Source organism: Poecile atricapillus, chromosome 12, assembly GCF_030490865.1.
Source record: "Poecile atricapillus isolate bPoeAtr1 chromosome 12, bPoeAtr1.hap1, whole genome shotgun sequence".
NCBI lineage: Eukaryota > Metazoa > Chordata > Aves > Passeriformes > Paridae > Poecile > Poecile atricapillus.
The window spans coordinates 3,004,514-3,023,021 of record NC_081260.1 but is presented as its reverse complement, the minus strand read 5'-3'; the positions used below and the strand labels follow the sequence as shown (position 1 = coordinate 3,023,021).

The 18,508-nt window shown below is 44.9% G+C and overlaps 1 protein-coding gene across 2 annotated transcripts in view; it reads right to left on the bottom strand.

The window, feature by feature from the left end:
- AMOT (angiomotin) overlaps positions 1-18,508 on the bottom strand; it is a 60,751-nt gene that overhangs the window by 16,354 nt on the left and 25,889 nt on the right. For both annotated transcript variants that reach the window (XM_058847401.1, XM_058847399.1), the window contains 5 exons: positions 16,868-17,786; positions 9,889-10,342; positions 8,351-8,495; positions 6,934-7,026; positions 4,254-4,399 (listed from right to left, as the gene is read on the bottom strand). In XM_058847401.1, the coding sequence (XP_058703384.1) occupies positions 4,254-4,399; positions 6,934-7,026; positions 8,351-8,495; positions 9,889-10,342; positions 16,868-17,739 (1,710 nt within the window). In that variant the 5' untranslated portion in view covers positions 17,740-17,786. The remainder of the gene's footprint in view (positions 1-4,253; positions 4,400-6,933; positions 7,027-8,350; positions 8,496-9,888; positions 10,343-16,867; positions 17,787-18,508) is intronic.

Genomic DNA, 18,508 nt, shown 5'->3' with positions numbered 1-18,508 from the left:
CCTCTGCACCCAATCCATCCAGGAATGACAAGCCATGCAAAAAGTGTCTCTTTTAAAAGCAACTCTTTGCTGAAAGGAGTATCAGGTACCTCTCAGAGTCTACGTGAAACAAAGCTGTGGAGACCAGGAGTATCTTTTTATAGACCCAGGGAAGTGACTGGAAAAAACTAGACCAGGCATCAAGCAGACAGCTCTCCTTTGGGTCTCCTCCCTACAAGCCAGAGCTCTGTTCTTAAAGTATCTCAGGCACAGCATAAAAAGTACAATAGATGTCAGTGGGAAATGTATTTTTGCATTTCCCCCCAGACAGAACTCTCAGTGTTATCAGAAATAGTGCATTTTTTTCTCTCCACAGCTGCACAGTGAGAAATGAACGCAGTACCTCAGCTGGTATCTGCTTCATGTGGAATTCATGTGGCTGATGGATCTTAGAACTTTTAAACAAAAGCAATTTTAGAAAAGATATTTCATTCAAACTTGTCCTCTCCCTTATCCTCCAGTTTCTACCCATTAGAGAGGTCATCTTGTCTCCTCATCCCACTGCAAGGTATGCGTGTGTAAGGATGGCAAAGAGCAGATATTTTTATATCTGCTTTATATGTTATATATTATTTATATATATTATTTATTATCTATATTATTTATATTTTATATTTTTATATCTGCTTTTTATATAGTGGTTGTCACTATTCTTCAAAGCTGTCTCCTTGAGGCACTCGGTAAAAAAGTGGTTTGTAAAGCAGTGGAGCAATGGAGTACAAGTTACACTACTATAAAAAACCCACAAACCTTTCTTAAGTTGGAGTGTGGTCTTCCATGGTACAAATTAAATAAGGTAAGCAGAATTGACCAAGTTTGGGGGAAAAAAAAGTAAAACCAGTAGCACTTGTAGCCTCTGCACTCAGCAGTTGTGGTTAGATAAAGTATTTGGCACCAAACTCCCTCCTGCAACATTCCAAGTCTGGTAAGGACTGGCAGCAATTCAGCATTTACTCAGTGTCAGGTGGGTCAGGATGGTCCTTTCTGCAAAGCCAGCAGTTCTGGCCCTGGCCTAGAGCAAAGCCCAGCTTAACTGCTCCAGCTGCTCCAGGCTCTCAAGGTGTATGTGAGCAGATGGGGTTAAATCCTGTGTGACCAGCCACAACCCTGCTGCCATCACACTTGAGACCCTCACAGCAATCCATGCTCCAAAATGAGAAATTTTTCATTGTTTTAGCTCCAAATATTATTCTCACTCTTTCTGACTGTGATACACATTTTTAAGCCAACATATGTTTTGCCTCAAATATGTTCAATTTATGTCAAATGTATTACATGTAATGAAAATAATCTGAAGTTTTGATTTCAGAAACCACAGACCAATACTTCACTAGAAACAATTTTAGTAAGCTGCTGATTTATGCAAAACTGTGGAACATTTACTAAAGGGAAGAACAAAAACAGAGAAGTGAAAATAGGGGTTAATAACTGTGTATCTTTATGGGGAGTAGAGAAGTAATAAAGTTTAAATATTATATATAAAACATATACATACTTAGCAATTCTGTTCGTAGACACATTTAAGTTTGCTTTAAATATTTATGATCACTCACTCTGCTTTGCACTTTGCAGAAATAAACCCCACACTATCAAAAATTCTAATGGCAGTTTGTACTAAATTTGAAGAGCCATTTCACTCCTGCTAACAGAGGAAGCATTCTGTGAATGTCTGCTTTTGCATCCAACTTATGATCATCCCTTTATCTCTCCTTTAACTTGGATGCTAAAATCCAGTATATATAAAAGCCCTCAAAGCTCCACAGGTATATTGACATTTTACAGATGGGTGGTTTTGTGCAGACTGGCAATTCAAGCCAAGGGTTTTGAAAATAATCTAAAGCTCCAATTCCAATGTAACATTTAAATTCAGTTATGGTCATATATGGCTTATAGCTCTCCCTAGAATGGAAATATTCTTTTTATAAAGGATCTGGTGCTTACAAGGCAAGGTCACTCTGCTTAATAGGAAGTCAAAGTGGAAAGGGTAAAAAGAACAGCTGAAAACTTACATTACAGGATGCAACAACTGAAATATGCATCCCCCCTCAGGCCCTGAGCCAGAGTAGCTGCCAAACCTGAGCCTAAGAAACTCCACCCTCTTCTGCAGGACCAGTTTGGAAATTCCTGATACTTACAGGGACTAACTTGGCCAGAATAAAGAAATCATCCACAAATTGTTCCTATCTCTTGGCCACTGAATGCCACTAACTCAGAATTGTGCTCCCAACCCCTCCTAAAGGTGCCCTGAGCTCTGAGCAGCTCCTTGGCTGCCTTTCTGAGTTACCAAACAGCCTGGGGATTGGAGAACTTTCCACACTTCAACGCTAATGAGGCAACAAATGCATTATAATCCTAAGTATTTCATTAAAAAGCGATTTGAGAAACCTGCAAAAGTGACTCTTTTACCATTTGTTTCCACTTATTCCCTCTCACCTCTAGGAAAAAGCAGAGTTAATTCCTGCTCCCTCACTGAGACACTTCCATATTTATCTACAGCAGGAAGGGTGGCACTTCCTGCACACCCTGGGATTCGAGCAAAGGTTGGATGCATGTGACCACAAGCCCTCATGCAGATCATTTCACTCTGTGTTAGCCTGTGTGTGTGTGTTTTAAGCTATCATGCAATTTAGGTGACTTACCCATTTCACTGTTCTACCTAGACGGAAATATATCACAGCACTGAACCAAATTCTTCCAGTAAAACAAGAGTAGTCTTTTGAAAATAAAACATACAATTATTATTACCCCTCAAGGCTTCAACTTTAATGTGAGGGAGCCAAAATTAGTGCCTACACAGAGGTTCAACCCAGCCAAGTGCTGTGTGTGCTGGCCCAGCTGATCAGTGACTCCAAGCATTTTCCAGGGAAACCACGAGGATGTCCCATGTACTTGGGAGTTAGAGACACATCAGACTTTTAAATAAGGTGCTGAAATTTGAATGAAAGCCAAAGAGCTCCAATACATTGCAGAATCAATTACAATTGTTTGAGAGCCAAAGAGAGCCATGTCACATGTAAATTACACTATAACCTAATGCTCCCTGTCCCCTGAGTGAGTGCAAGGCAGCCAAGCCAGGCTAAAAGGGGTTATGACAGCAGGTAAACCCACAAGAACCTCCTAAATGAACAAAGCAGGTCCAGGGGAGATCCAGAGGGAAGGTTTCCATGGAGACATTTTCCATGAAGAGATCTTCCATGAAGATCTTAATGAAAAATTAAGGACACCAGAGAGAGACACAGGAAGGTTCAGGGGAGAGATATTGAGATAAATCCAGAGCTCGGAGAAGAGCAGGCTAAAACTCAGAAATGAGCTACACCTTTACCTGGGAGAGGAAGATATTCACTTAGTATTTCATCATTCCTGCTCTGTTGGCACAATGGGATTCTGAAGGGAGAGAGAACTAAAAGCAGACAAGGGGAGGGTTTGAGGAATGTCTCTGACAGCAGCAAAATTCAGGTGGACATAGGCACAGTGCCCAGCTGAGGGTGACGCTGAGTGCTGGTAGCCAGGGAGATGGCAGGGCTAAAGAACAAATCTGCAGTGAGGAAGCGTGCTTGGTCAGGAGATTTCCTCCTGAGACTCTCCATGGAGGAAGAGCAGGAGTAAAGGAAGCAGAGGCTGGAGTGGGAAATGGAGCCTTTGAGAGGAGAACAGAAGGAGGGAGGAAAGGATGGACACTGTGACGCAGAAGGGCACAAAGGTGAGAGCCACGAGTGGCAGGGACAAGGCTACAAAAGAAACTTGTGAAAGCTGCCCAGCTAAGCAGCTCAAATGCATTATCCCCTCTTGGGAGGAAAGGGAGAGAAAACAACTAAGGTCATGCCCAGCTTATTAGAAATGCTGGGCACACACAGAGATCTGCACTGTCCCCACACCTGGCAAGGGGAAAAGCAGCATTCATCTGATATTACTTGAAAGTCCATCCAGATCTGAATTTCTGCCAAGTTCAGCAGGTTTCCAGGGCTGAGATTCCACTTCCAGCCCACTTTTACAAGTTGAAACAAAAAGAAAACAAAATATGGCTGCTTAGACAAAAGCATTTCCAAGAAAACAGAGATTTGTGGCTTATCTGTTTAGCTAGTCAACACAAAGCTAAGCCGATAGAAACAGCTTTGAAGAAAGCAGATTTCCTTATAAATTCCACAAGACAAACTCATTCCTACAGCCACTTTTGCTGGAACACAAGCCACTCTGGCTCCTCTCAGCATCCTTACCTCCTCCTCCAGTTTCACCACCTTGGCCTGAGCATTGTTCAAGGCCTGGTCTCGGATCTCGATGTGTCTCCGCTGGTCCTCGTTGGTGGAGCGGGCAGCAGCCAGCTCTATTTCCAGTTTCTCTTTTTCCCGCTGTGTCTCCTTGTCTATGGATAAAAAAGTGATAGTTATCAATGCACAGCACTGTCTCTGCCCAATTTTCGGGAGCCTTTCACTCCAGAGGTAAAGGGAAGATTGCACTGGGACTTCTCACAAGAAAGAGAATGCAAATCCAGTGCTAAGAGGGAAAATAAAAGGACATGGCTTTCAAGGAAGAGAAGGACCTGTAATCCTGAAAAACAAGTATGGTACCTTCAAGCAACCATGTGCCACAAAGATAGTGAGAAGGAATAGGAGGTGCATCACTCAGTACAGTTACTCAGGTAGTTTGCTGTGATTATGCAGATTGTTAGTGAAACTTGGCACCTCTTCACCTCTGAGCTTTCAGCAGTGGAAAACAAACTGAGTAATTTTAATATCTCAGGCTGGGGAGAGAGATAGCAGACTGGTGTTCCTGAAAAACTTGTGTTCCTTTTTTTCCACACTGACCCTCCAAACTGGAAGGGGGTTCTGTCCCTTCTCAGAGGAACCCCCAGCAATATCTTCAGAGGAGTCAGAAAAAAAATCAGCAGTGAGAACTCCTCAGTCTTCCTCTATTGCCTGTAAAAATGATCCCCTGGGCCAGAAGTGAGGCATACACATCTGTTCTGTCCCTTCTCAGAGCAGATCTGCCACCCCAAGCACAGCAGCCCATCCTTTTCTGCTGCTCTCCAGGAAGAGCTGGATGCTTTTGGAGCAGCAATGCTGAGTGTTGCAGGAACAGTCACTGCCTTCATAAAAAAAATAGATAGGATAAAAATAATTGGAGAAATTATCACACAGGGGTGTGAGGCAAAGCCACAACACAGAGCTGATGTCCTCTGTGTACGTTGCCATTCCTAGCTCAAGCCAACCAGCTCCAAAGATAACATTAACCCACTTGCTGGAGACACAACCACAGAATACTCCCTGGAGTGATCTACACCCAGCACTGATGACACCAGAGAAACTGCATTCCAGAAACCAATATCCCACGACAAAGGAATGAGGACAAGGAGTGGAAGGCTTGAAAAACAGGAACGAGGTGCTGGGTGTTAGGACAGACTGCATATGGAATACACAGGCCCATTTGTGCAAGCATGTGCATAACTATATTTACAGGACCACAATTACTCCCTTTCTTCTGCCAGCAAAGAGCCAGGAGCAAAGCTTTAGCAACACAGAGTAGCTAAAGATTCCCTTCTGCCAGGGAATCAACACAGCCCACACACAGGTTGCAAAACAAACCTGTCCACCAACAGCACCCAGAGCTCTGCAGAGCAAGCCCTGACTGCAGCTCAGAGACAGCCCAGGACATAAGGACAAATGTCATCACCTGCTTAATTTTTTTGCCCATCTTTTCCCAGCATTTCTCCTCCACCCAGGAATGAGTTGCTGCCAGTGTGAGCACATTAAACTGTATTGCAGAGACTGAGCTGCATTGAGACAGGGTGGCGTTATGCCAGCAGGTATCAGTCAGTGCTACCAGGCTGCTTGTTAATCTGGAAATGCTTGCAGAGAGGCTTTTGGAGGTTTTGTTGGAGACTTTTCTCCAAATGAGAACTGCTTCATTGACAAGTGCCTGCAGCACCCCTAGAAGTGCTGGGACTGATGAAATGCAGCATTGTGGCTTCCATGTTGATCCAAAAGGAGAGGCTCCACAGCTTTGACCCCTCAGTTTTTCTGGGTGCACCTATGAGCCTCAGTGTCCACCCACAAGAAGGAGAGACTAAACTCCCAGACTTCCCAGTACCACCAGGGAGTTTGGAATTCAGTCCCTGACAGCCATTTGCTTGCAAGGCAAACCACAAGGAATAAGCTAAAGATGACATAAGAGAGGAACACCAGAATCCGTCAGGGTAGCTGCAGTGTCTGTTACACCACAGGAAAAGCTCTGTTTTGCAATTTTATTGCACTACCTTTTTATATAAAAATTGGAGAAAAATGAGCATTGTTACAAGGGTGGAGCACACTGTGGGATGAGAGAAAAGTTGGCTCAGCACCGTCGGCCTCAAGACATTTCAGAACAAAGGAAAAGCAGCATTTCACACCCGTCATTTTGGTTTGCCTTGTGATAAATCCACTGCTGTGGACAGAATTCCTGACCCTCACCCAGCCCAGCAGTCTGCAGGAGCGTTCAACTCCTTTATTTTTGCTGAACAGGATAGGGCAGTGACAAATTAAAGAGGAAGGAGATAGGAGACCTACCAGGCTCCTCTCCTACTGGCCTTGACTTGTGCCAGGACTCCTGTCAGCCTGGGAAGGTTTAATTTCAAAGCTTTCAAGGAAAAAAATAAGTGGATAAAATATGTAAATTATGGGGTAAACACTAATTTTACAGTTTAACTTCAAATTACCTTTGCTCCAAAATCTCTAATAAATCCCATCATATGGACTTTACATATGGACAGAAAAAGAATTCTTGAACCCCTCCTCCTTTCTCCACTGCCAGTTTTGGACTGCAACTGCCCTGATTTCTGTGCTGATAATTAACCTGCTGCACTGTCCTCCTTCCCAGGGTGACTGGAGCTTTCCACTGACCCATAATGGCTGTGTGACTCACTTTGTGCAAAGAGCTGGGAGATGGTTTTCCGATTGTCTTCAGACCCCTCAAACTCCTTCTCTGCCAGCTGCTTGTTGGCTGTCTCCATGCGTTCTGCAAAAATATTCAATAAAACCAAATTAAATAATTTAAAACTTCCAAACATTAAGTTTTATCTGCTCAGGGCATTCCTGATGCTGGGGGAATGGATCTCTTAATTCTAAAGCCTATCGGAAGTTGACGCTCACTCTTGAAATGTTTCTAATTATGTCCTTAAGGAAATACACTCAATGAGACAAAGCAGGTTAAAGTTCCAAAGAAATTATTTCAAGCATTTATAACACAGAAGTTTATTTTTTCAATTTATGCCTTTATTTTTTCCACACAAATAAATCCTACCATGCAATTAAAAGATCTCTTATAATTTTCCACTAAATCTTAACAGAAGATTACTGTTGTCCAATTACCTGACTTGAGGGAATAGTGTAAAATCCTAAAAACAGCTCAACAGCTCTGCTGCTTCAAGCTGCTAGAAATCTGTGTCAGTCTGTGAAAATTAAAATGAAATGTTTATGCTGTGTTTTATTATGAATAAGATTATTTAATGCAGGCCTTTGTGTACAGTACTGGCAAATGTATGGCTTTACCTCCTGGATGCAAAACAATTTCTGGGAGTCTTAGTAAAAGACGTGAGACAGCAAGAGCATGCAGGACAATCAGAAGGCTTTCTTAAAAAAATTAAACTTACAGTTTAAACAACTGTTTGTGCACCTTCAAAAATCTCAAATTGCAGATGTTTTCCACCTTTCAAACTAATGCTTAAACTTTTACCCCTGGTAAGGTCAAATACCACTCAACACCACTCTGCTGCCAGCCGTGGTGCTGCCTCAGCCCCTTAGCAAGAACCAGACACCAATAACATCTCACTCTGGAAAAGGAAGGGAGATCCAAAAAAACAGATGCCTACATTGATAAGGAATGACAAGACCTTCAGGAAGAACAGACACTCTGCAGTTTGTATGTCAGTGCAAAAAGGGTCACTGGACAGGAAATAAAGTGAACGTGCCTGGTGTGGGATTAGGCAGTCAGCAAAACCTCTTTCCATTCATGTAAACTGAACAAATTGTACAAATTGTCTCTAGGATATAAGACATGAGAGAATTCCAGGCCTCCATCTGGTTTATGGTATTTGGCTTATCACATGTTTCTTGTCAATGAGAAACAGGCTGGAAATGAAAGACTACAGCCCTCTCCTAAACCTGTCTTTTCCATTCTTCCAGCAAGTGCTTAAAATCTCTTGACTACTGAATGCACCTGAGTATCCTGTCATATTCCAGTTGTGTCAGACACTGAATTCTTCAGCAAAACCCTCTCCCACCAAGTAAGCATAACAATAAAAACCCCCAGCACTGAAGAACAGAAGTTTTACTTCATTTACCTCTTAGATCCCTGTTGAAATCGTGAAGCCTACGAATTTCTCCTTCCAGTTTGTTTCTCATGGCCTTTTCCAGGGCATCCCGCTTAGAGGATGATTTCTCCAGGTTTTTGTATGCCTCTGAAACTTGCTGAATTTCTGTTTCCAGCTGCAGTGGAAGTGAAAACAAGCACTTACTATTTCTCACTAACAAATTGTATTGTCTCAGACAGGAGATTACTTTGTCTCAAGTGTTCTTTATTGAGGAAAACCTACACTTACACATTAAGTAAAAGAAAAGTCTCAGGTCCGTGATGAATCCCTTTATAGAAAAAAATATCAGTGGCTGAATAATTTTGCAGTAAAATATGCTTTATCCTTCCTTTTAGCCTTCTGTGTAAAGCTTCTTTGATCATCCAGAGCAGGAGATTCTCTCCTAACTCTCCTTGCTGGGCATGGTTTGCTATGGAAGTGTGGATCCACACCACAGCAGACCCCATCAGCACTGTCTCCAGCAAGTGATCAACAGGGAGGTGGAGGGAAGTGCATTTGTATCCTTCTGTCATTATCAGGGAGCTGTCAAACAATCCTTTCCACTATTTCCTGGCTAGAAACCTTCCCCAAAAATACAACTAAACAAATATATCCCCCTGGTTAGAGGTAACACGGGGAATAATGAGCATGGAAACCCACACTGGTCACCTGGACTCAAAGACAAGCAGCCACACATTTTTCTGACCTCAAACACTGCTCAGTGCAAAGAGCACAGCAAGGTCCACAAAGTCCAAAACTGCTAAGTAGCATCAGCCTTTCCACAGCTGCAAGGCAAAAGCAAAGCTGACCTTCTGTCCAGCTTTAAACCACTGGTCATCAAGAAGTTATTTCTTTGAGGCAGCATGAAAATACCTCCACACATACACGTTAATGATGGGTCTCACTGGGGTATTTTCTTTTAAATATCTTAGCATCATTTACTCTGCTTGTTCCATAAAGCCAAAGGTGGCAAATAGCTGGGTCCAAATCAAGACATTAAGTTTTCATGGAAATTGTGTGGTGTTGACAGAGGGACAAAAGGAGTCTTAATCCCAGTCCTGCAGTCCAAATGTCTTTAGTGTAGCCACAGCAGCACTACTTGCCCTGCACACTGTGGTGCCAACCAGTTTTGTAGCCACGTCCCCTGTGCTTCCTTGAGTAGCTGTGGTCTCATGCCATCCCAAACAGGCCCTTCCTGCAGCTCTGAAGTCTTTTTGAGAAAATGAAACCTGCTGCTACCCTGGACAAGCCTTAACTTAGCCAAGCAGCTCTTCAGCAGCTGAGGAGGACGTGCTTCTGAGCACGGTCAATGAACTGTTAGCAGAAAACTGAAGGCTTTGATTCCATCTTCTGCCAAAATTAAGCTGATGCCCAAAGGCACAGGACACAGACTAACCAATCTGCATACAAAAGACTCTAAAGTACATAATCAATCCCTTCAGCAAAGGAATCCAACAGTTGCAGATTAAATGATTAAATTAGGGACTAGACCAGAGACAGGAGAATGCCTGAACTCCACCACCACCCACCTTCTGCAGCCGGGCCACTTTCTCATAGCACCCATCCAGCTCCTGTCGTAGGGACCGGTTCTCCTCTGACAGGATTTCCACCATTTGCTGGGCCCTGGAAACGATGGCAAAAGGATCTACTTGCATCTGCTGGTAGGGGGAAGGGATCTGCTGGGCCCGGGGCATCACGGAGTAGGAGTCGCCTTGCTGCTGCTGCGGGCCGAGGAAGGGCTGGCATAGTCGGTACAGATCTCCCTGATGGACTGGGTTGGACAAGAAAGGCTGCTGGGTCCGTGGCAGAACGCCAGGATCTGCCTGGCTGGGAGTCAGAGGTTGCTGGTGCTGGGAAGGGGACAGCCTAGAGGGTGGCGGAGACTGCAGCAAAGTCAAAGATCCCAGGGATGTCAAGGAAGAAGTTGGGCTGTGGTGGTGAGGCGGTCTCTGCTGTAACTGCAGCTGCACATCTGGGTTCTGCCTGGAAAACAGAGAGCACAGGCTCCATCACAGACATGCAGAGGAAGGTGCACAAACCCAGGGACAAGGTGTGTAGCTCCTGTGCACAAAAGACTCAAGTGAGGCTTTCTTCCATTTTATAACTCTGTTTTTAAAAAGCATTTCAAAATCAAATCTTTAGCAGAAATTTATTCTAAAGGCACAGAGGTGTTTCCTCTTGAGACTATTTTTTACAGAAATACATCAACAACTACTGGCCAAAATTATTTTTGTAACTTTCCTCCACACTTTTTGGATAAAACCGCTCAACTAAGGAAGGACTGCTATGAATGGGCTCTTTTGTTCTGGCCTTAAATGTGCCATCTGTCATCAAGAAAACAATTAATTTTCTTCTGCAAATCAGGATAGAGAGTTAAAAGCATTGGCTAAGCTTGATGCTAGTATTCCAGCACCTCTGATCTGAGCTTTCTGAAATATCAACCAACAAACTGCAGTCTGGTTAAATGAGACAAAGGATCTGAAAACCAACCCAAGAATCAGAAGCAGCATTTTCATTCCAACCTACCCTGTCCTATGCAGTAGGTGTGTTTACTGCTCCTAACAATAACCTCTGCAAGCTATCAGAGACACATCTAACAATCTATAACATGCCTGAGTCCATCACAGAGCTAAATCCAAGCTACACCCTCTCACATTTCCCAGGCTCTGGAGATCCCCAACTCAACCCCTGCTGCATTAGCCAAGTAAGAAATCTTTCTGAGAAGACTGTGTGGATTTATCATGCTTGGATGACCTCAGGAGGCAGGATTTGCTTTCTCCTCCAGAAACATTCAACCTTTAACTTCTCTGGATGTTTTTTATTCTAACAACTGAAGTCTCTCCCTCTCCATGCTGCAGCCAGTCTCTTCTTGAGCAAAGAGCTCAGCCCAGAGCTGAGCCTGGCGTTTCAGCATGTCCTGAAACACTCCTGCTGCTCTGACAAAATTTCCCACCCTTTGGGATACAGTTCAGCCCTGCAGCTGGAAAAGCACACACTGTTGTTCCACCTGGCCAGAGCTGCTCCAGAATATCCCCCTGGCTGCCTGTGCTCCCAGGAGGGACTCCTGCCCTGCAGAGCATGGACAAGGCAGCTCACAGCATTCCCACAGCACCAGGAGCCTTGGAGGAACTGACAACAGTGAGCAGGAAGCTGAGCTGGGAACTAAGGGGTTACACAAAACGCTTCAAGTGCAAACATTCAGTACCATCCTTCCTGTTCTCCAAGAAAGGAGGAATCACTCCTCATACCCACCACTCACATCTGGGCATTACTCACATCTGGCAGCAGCACAGGGGAGTTCAGCAGCTCTCAGCCCAGCACAGAGTTCACTGTTTCAGCATTATGCCCCTCATGTCTCACTGCCCTGCTTCCCAGCAGAGAAACCTCCAAGCTCCCATTCAAAATTTTTAGTGGGAGAAAAAATCTAGTCTTTGTTAACTAAGACAAAACAAAGAATCACTGCTCTAGCTACTGTTTCTCTCCTCCTCACATTCAGGTGACTGTGATCCCTGCCCGCAGCATCATTTCAGGAGCTGTATTTCCCCAGAAACAATCATTTGCAACATGAGGATTTCAGGGGTCATGCTGAAGAGCGATGTGCAATTAATTTCCTCAGGAATGTTCAGCTTAGTAGCAGCAATTTGGTTTTCTCCTCCCAGGGGGGCAGCTCTACTTATTGTTGCATTGATTTCATTAACTTCATTTGCCAGTTCTCATAATGAAGAATGAGGCAAAACCATCACAGGCCATGCTCAAGGTCACCTGGTTTGTCTCAGGTGGTTTCCAGCTGCTTTGTTAGCTCACCCAGTTGTGTGCAGAGTTAAAACTTTACATCCTCACAAACCACTCATCTCCCTGAGTTTATTCTTTACCTATCTCCACAGCTCTGCTTTGATGCTGCAATCAATTAGGGAATAACCTTGCTGTGACATTTCATCTGTGATGACCTACAGAGTTAGGTCAAATAGAAATACGTTGCCAGTCTGCCTCATGGATGCAATAAAAAAAAACAATTTTCAACCTACAAAACACTATTTTCCAGTCTGAAAACAACCTGGAGCAGTTACTCAGGGAGACTGGTCTCAGTGAGTTTATCTTCAAAGCCTAATGAGGATGACTTAGAAGCCAATGTTAACAATTTGAGCTATTTGACTAAAAACATCTTGTTACTCTGTCAACAGAGACACAGTGACAGAACCTTGCCATCCTGAGCACCAATGAAAGGAAGAAAATGATGGCAAAAGAAACACAACAGCAGCACTTCTAATTCTGAAGGGCCAGTCAAACTGACATGCCTTGTAATGATCCTTTTTTTAAAAAACCTATTGTAAAGAACAACTCTAGGAGATCGTGGCTGAGTATTTCTAAACAGGATACATTTCCAAGAATTCCAGCATCTTGGCACTCACATCCAAAGCCTCTCATAATCTTGAAATTATACCAATCTTGTGGGCTCAGGCTAGAACATGAGAGCTTGGAGCCTCTAGTCCTGTGGCATTACCAACAGCATTAGGGCTTCCAAAATGTCACATATGCATTTATATTCCCAACAGAATAGCACTACTGGGTTAAGACATCCTGCCTTTAAAAAAAATATTTAAAAATCCTAACCTCACAGTAACACCAGATTTTTTAAGATCTTGCATGCAAACTTTAACATACACATTCAAAGAACTTTTTAGCCTCCCCACTAACAATTTTGTCTTATAAAAGTCATACATTTTGTGGGTACAAAATAACTGGCTCTGGGATTTTTTTATATTAACAAGAGAAGTGAAGGATTTATTTCTCTGGTAAAGCACTTTTGGGCTGAGAAAGTCAGAAAGATAAATGAACACAGTTTGGATTTTTCAAGATTTTTATGCTACACTGCAAAATGTAAAGGTAAAAATGACTATTGGTGTAACAGTATTGCTGATAAAATGGTAGCAGAAAATTCCCTCTATGAGAGAATGAGTCCTCAGGTAACCCTGCAATAGTAATCAAAATTTTATCTGAACCAACCACTTAAGAAAAAACATAGACTCTCAAAACATATATACAACAAAATTACACAATCTCCTTCCATTTGCCTCAGTGTCACAGAGACCTAAATAAACCAAATGCAAGGGAAAAAAAAAACAACAAAAACTCAGAGCAACTATCCCCACAAGTATTTGGGTCTGAAAGCATAACTTTAAGGGCCACTTCTCTGTGCACCACGCAGGAATTTCTGCTCCCTGGCATGGAGCAGAGGAACACTCCACACAGGCCAAGTACAAACCTGGATTTATGGCTCTGCAGCTACAAGGGTCAGCTCAGCTTTTCAGGCAGGAAGACAGAGCCAGGGACTCAGGGCAGCTCTGCAGCATCAGGGGTGCTCAGGCTGCCAGGACAGAGGGTCACACACAAGGTCTGTGGGCAGAGCAGCACAGTGGGGAAGGCAGAAGAATGAAGGGATCGGGAAAGGTCTCTGGCTCGTTAAGGTGGGTTTTTTTTAATGCCTTCCCAGCTTCTCCTGCCTGTTTGGTGTTCAAGAAGCTCCAGTTCCCCTCTCTTCCCCAGCCCGTCTGCACAAACCAGGAAATGCTGACTGCGGGAGGGAGCGGGCTCCACTCCATTACACAGCCGAAATCAAACCCAGGAATTTTTGTTCTGCTGCCCAGTCACACCTGATTAGCCCCCACTTTGATGGTGCTCAGGGGAACGCAGTGCACAGAGTGATTTACTAATTATGGGACAAATTCTGTAGACCTCCCTCTCAAAAACTTTCTGTGAAGTCAATGGGATTAATCACCACAGCAGGAGTTCGGTCATTTGGGCTCCAGACAGAGGATGGCGCTTGAATCAGAGACAAGGAGCTTCCTCTGCACCCAAAAATGCATCAGACAGGGGCTGCCTCTGCACCCAAAAATGCATCAGACAGGGGCTTCCTCTGCACCCAAAAATGCATCAGACAGGGGCTTCCTCTGCACCCAAACCTGCATCAGACAGGGGCTTCCTCTGCACCCAAACCTGCATCAGACAGGGGCTTCCTCTGCACCCAAAAATGCATCAGACAGGGGCTGCCTCTGCACCCAAACCTGCATCAGACAGGGGCTGCCTCTGCACCCAAAAATGCATCAGACAGGGGCTGCCTCTGCACCCAGACCTGCTCCAGCTGTCACTGTGCTGCCACAGGAGCCCCTGCAGCCCCCAGGACACGGAGCCCAAGGCACCCGTGCTCTGCTCTGGAACTGGAGGGTTCTTTTCACCACCAATGCTAAAGTGCAGTTGAGGTATTAGGGAGAGAACTCGACTCCGGAGCTTTCACATGCGGCCAGCCCTCTTCTAAATTTTCTTTTAAATTTCCAAATAACAGCAGAGATGCCTCCGGCATGCCCGGTATTTACATTAAACCAACATCATTACCAACATACACTGTTCCCAAACTTTTACACCGCCCAGGAGCAGGTGAGGCAAACTGTTTGCAGACTGGTTTAAACTTACCACACAGCCCATTCCTTTCCCAGACTGGGGAGGGTGAAGCATGAGAATGCTGTGAATTCCCCAATGTTTATCTTGCTCAACGAGTTTTATTTAACCGCATCATTAGGTCACCCTCAAATTCCCCCGAACAATGAGGGGAAAAACCCGCAGAAAAGGGTGTGGCTTCGGGAGCAGAGAGAAGGGGCTTTGTTTCCTTGACGCACAGTTCAAAAAATGCACACATTTACCAATCCAAATGAATCCCGATCGACAGCGCAGGAAAACGGGAGACTGCAAGGACACTCCTGGTGCGAGGCAAAGGCTCTCCCCGGAGCTGTTTGCCTTTAAAATCCCTACACCATCACCCAGCTGCACCTTTAGCAACACAGAAGGTTTCTTGTCTAAATGACAGTTTCTCTTAAAGCGTGTGGGAGAGGGAGGGGAATAGAGGACCCGCTCCCTTCCTTTGCTACGCTGCTCTGTAATTTATGGATTAGTCTTGCAATTGTTCTACCGCTCCAGCATTTGCTTGCAAAGGAAACCTCTCCTCTGCGCAGCTATTTAGGTTAAAAAGTAACCTCATTAGATTCTCAGTGCTTTGAAGACAAATTTCAGTTGCTTCCCCTACTGGAAACCTTGCCAGCTGAACCTTTCTCCTCCCCCTCCTTCCCCCCACCATGTTCTTTCAAAGCAGCCAGGATCCATCCAATACAGACAAAAATCACCCTGTCTAGAGGAGCTGACTGCTGGCGTGTTTTCAAATACCTCTCCCTTGAACAGCAAGCAGGCTACGTCTCACTGCATATAATATAAGGAGTATTTCTGATGCAGCAGAACCACTGAGGAGCTGTTTCTCTGTCCCATGTGCACAGAGGTTTGAGGCCTTTGAATTTGCAAAAACATTTGCAACGAGCTTCTACAATCATTACCCCCCCCCTAAACCCTTTACTTCCCCTTTTCCTGGCCTCTTTATTATTTATTTAGCCAGATCAAAGGGCCTTTTCATCAGGCTTGTATGCTGCTGAAGTCATTTCAGATCACAAACAATGGTGGACAAACTCTGAAAATAGCTCCTCATAGGGCTAGGAAGGTTCTGGGCAGATTCAAACTCCCTAGAGCTCGGACTCTGCTCCCCAATACTGACTGGTTTCTTCATGAGCCCCTCAAAATGTGCAAACACAAATTCACAGAGACCTCTCTCCATTTACATCCTCCCCTTGCTCCTCTGAATTACCCTTTTAGTTCCAAAATGAGGCCAAAATTGTTACACCAGGTACCACCTGGTGTGAGGCAGAGATGAGGCAGTATGGGAACAGGTAAAGTAAAACTGGGGTTTTAGCCCACCTTAATAAAACTTCATCTTCCCACTTGGACATCAGTGTTTGGCTCAAGCCAAATCCAGCTCCTTATCTAGAGGGAACCAGAACAGGCTGAGATTTCAAACGATGCAAGAAAAATGAGCAAAAGCTGAACAAGCAAGTCTGGGATGAGGCACAAAGCATACTCCATTTTCCTCTCCTAAACTTCAATCCACTGAAAATAAAATCTTAACAACTCTACAGGAAGCTCAGAGGTGATTTTTGCTACCTGCACCATTATTGCTTTCCTTCACTTTCTCCTTTCCTATGCGATGCAGTTTTAAAAAAAAATTTTTGTCTGGCAGATGTAATTAAAGAACAACTTAAGCCTTACAATAAGTAACTAACTGCAAGTTTCTACAATGAATCACACCATAACTTCAGCTTCTGTAGCACAGCTTTTGTGAGGCTCTGGAGCCTCAGCATTAAATTTCCCCATACCATAAAATCAAGTTGGCTCGTTTAGGATTTTTTTTTTTTTTTTTTTTTTTTGTAGAAAAGCATCAGGCCTCTCTAGGCAGCTACTGAAGCAGGTAGCAGCCCTTCCAGACAGTCTGCAGCTGAACACAACATGTCATCTCACGAATGAACATGGGGTCTTTGCTGAGGGAAAACCCGCCTCAGGACTGAAGGCGATGGACTGAGTTTTATATTGTCATTCCCTACGTGGCTGTCACGGGGTTTGTTTGAAGGTCTCGCTTACCTGACTGAGCCATACTCAGGGGGATGCTGATACCTCATCATAGGCCCATCAGATCGTCCCTGCTGGCTCATGCGATGGTCACTATAGAAATGCCCCGAGTCCTGGGGTTTGCAGTTCATAGACGGGGTGGACATGTTTTTGTAAGGATACTCAGGGGGAGGCCCCCGCTGCTCCATTCCTTTCATGCTGGGCTGGGAAGGGGGCTGCACCGAGTTCTTGTAGAACTCATTGGAGCCAGAATTTTTGTAAGGGTCGCTGGACTGCTGGGGAGAGAGCGGGGACAGCGGGGAGAGCGGCGCGCTCGTGACGGGCGCGTGGGCCTTGACCCCGCTGGTGGCCAGGGACAGCTGCATCAGCCTCTCGCTCAGGGAGCGCACGTGGCCTTGCTTCAGGTCCTTCAGTCCTTCGTCCTGGTGCACCTTCCCCGGGCTCACCCGCTGCACCGTGGGCCTCCCTTCAGTCCTCATCTTCTGGTTGGTGACGCCCGTGACGTAGAAGGCGGCCCCGACGCTGGCGTGCGGCTGGCCCCGGAAATACTGCGACTGCACCTTGGCCTCCTCGTAGGTCGGGAGGTCCTCGCTGTTCTGGAGCCGCGGCGAGAGCTGCTTCTCCATGATGCTGTTGTCCACCTGTATCTCCTGGCCCTGGGGCTCCTGGCGGGCAGCATGAGTTACGAGCTGGTGGTCCTGGGAGCTCAGCCCTTCGTTCTGAGAGGCCGGGCTGCCGGTGCTGCTGAAAGGGGGGGCATTCCCTGTGGCTTGCTGGTGTAAGGCGAGAAGGTTGCGGTTGTCATTTGGGTTCCCGTATCGGAGCTGCTCCTGCAGCAGGCGCTGTAAAACTGTCGTAGCTGCTTGTTCTTCTGAATTCCTCATCTCAAACTGTGGTGCCTTTTGGGTGGAATGTAAAAGCTGCCCTTGACCTAAGGAAAGGAGACACGGTTATTAGCGCCTGAGTGGATCCAGCAAGAGATATTCAGGAGCCAGGGCTTGAAATACAGAAAAAAAGCAGGTTAGATTACCAAAGGTTCCCATAACAATGGGGGTCATCAAGGCCCTTGACCTAAGAAGGACTTGCATGCCCGGGGGGCAGAGCCTCAGAAAGGTGATGAAAGGTGACTTGAAAGTTTATAGGCAAATCAATCGACTGCAAGCTGTAGGGATGCATGCCAAATACCTCAGACAGCATCTCGGGCAAAAAAGGAGACGTGGAATTCACAAAATGATGAAACCTGTTTGCTTTATGCTTAGAGTTACCAACAGTGAAATACACTTCCCATATTTGTAGGCAGACAAGGATTGAAGTGTGAAATCAGCAACTCATTGGTTTTAAGGGAAAGAAAAAAAAAAGTCAAAGAGGCCCATTGAGATAGCATATGGTTCAAAAGAAGTAAAGAAATCTCTCAGCTTAGATAAAGCAATTCATGAATACCTAGTTAGCAAGCAGGTTTTCAGAGTTATTAAATGCCCAGAGTGAGATCAGCACCTCTTCTCCCTGCTGCAGAAAACCCCAGGCATGGTGCAAGTGAGGACTCAGGAACTTCCTGCTATACAAAGGCAACCAAATCCTCACACATCTAAATATCCTCAGCGGAATGCATGCAAATGCAAGGGGAGGAAAAAGACTTGTCTGATCTAAGGAACA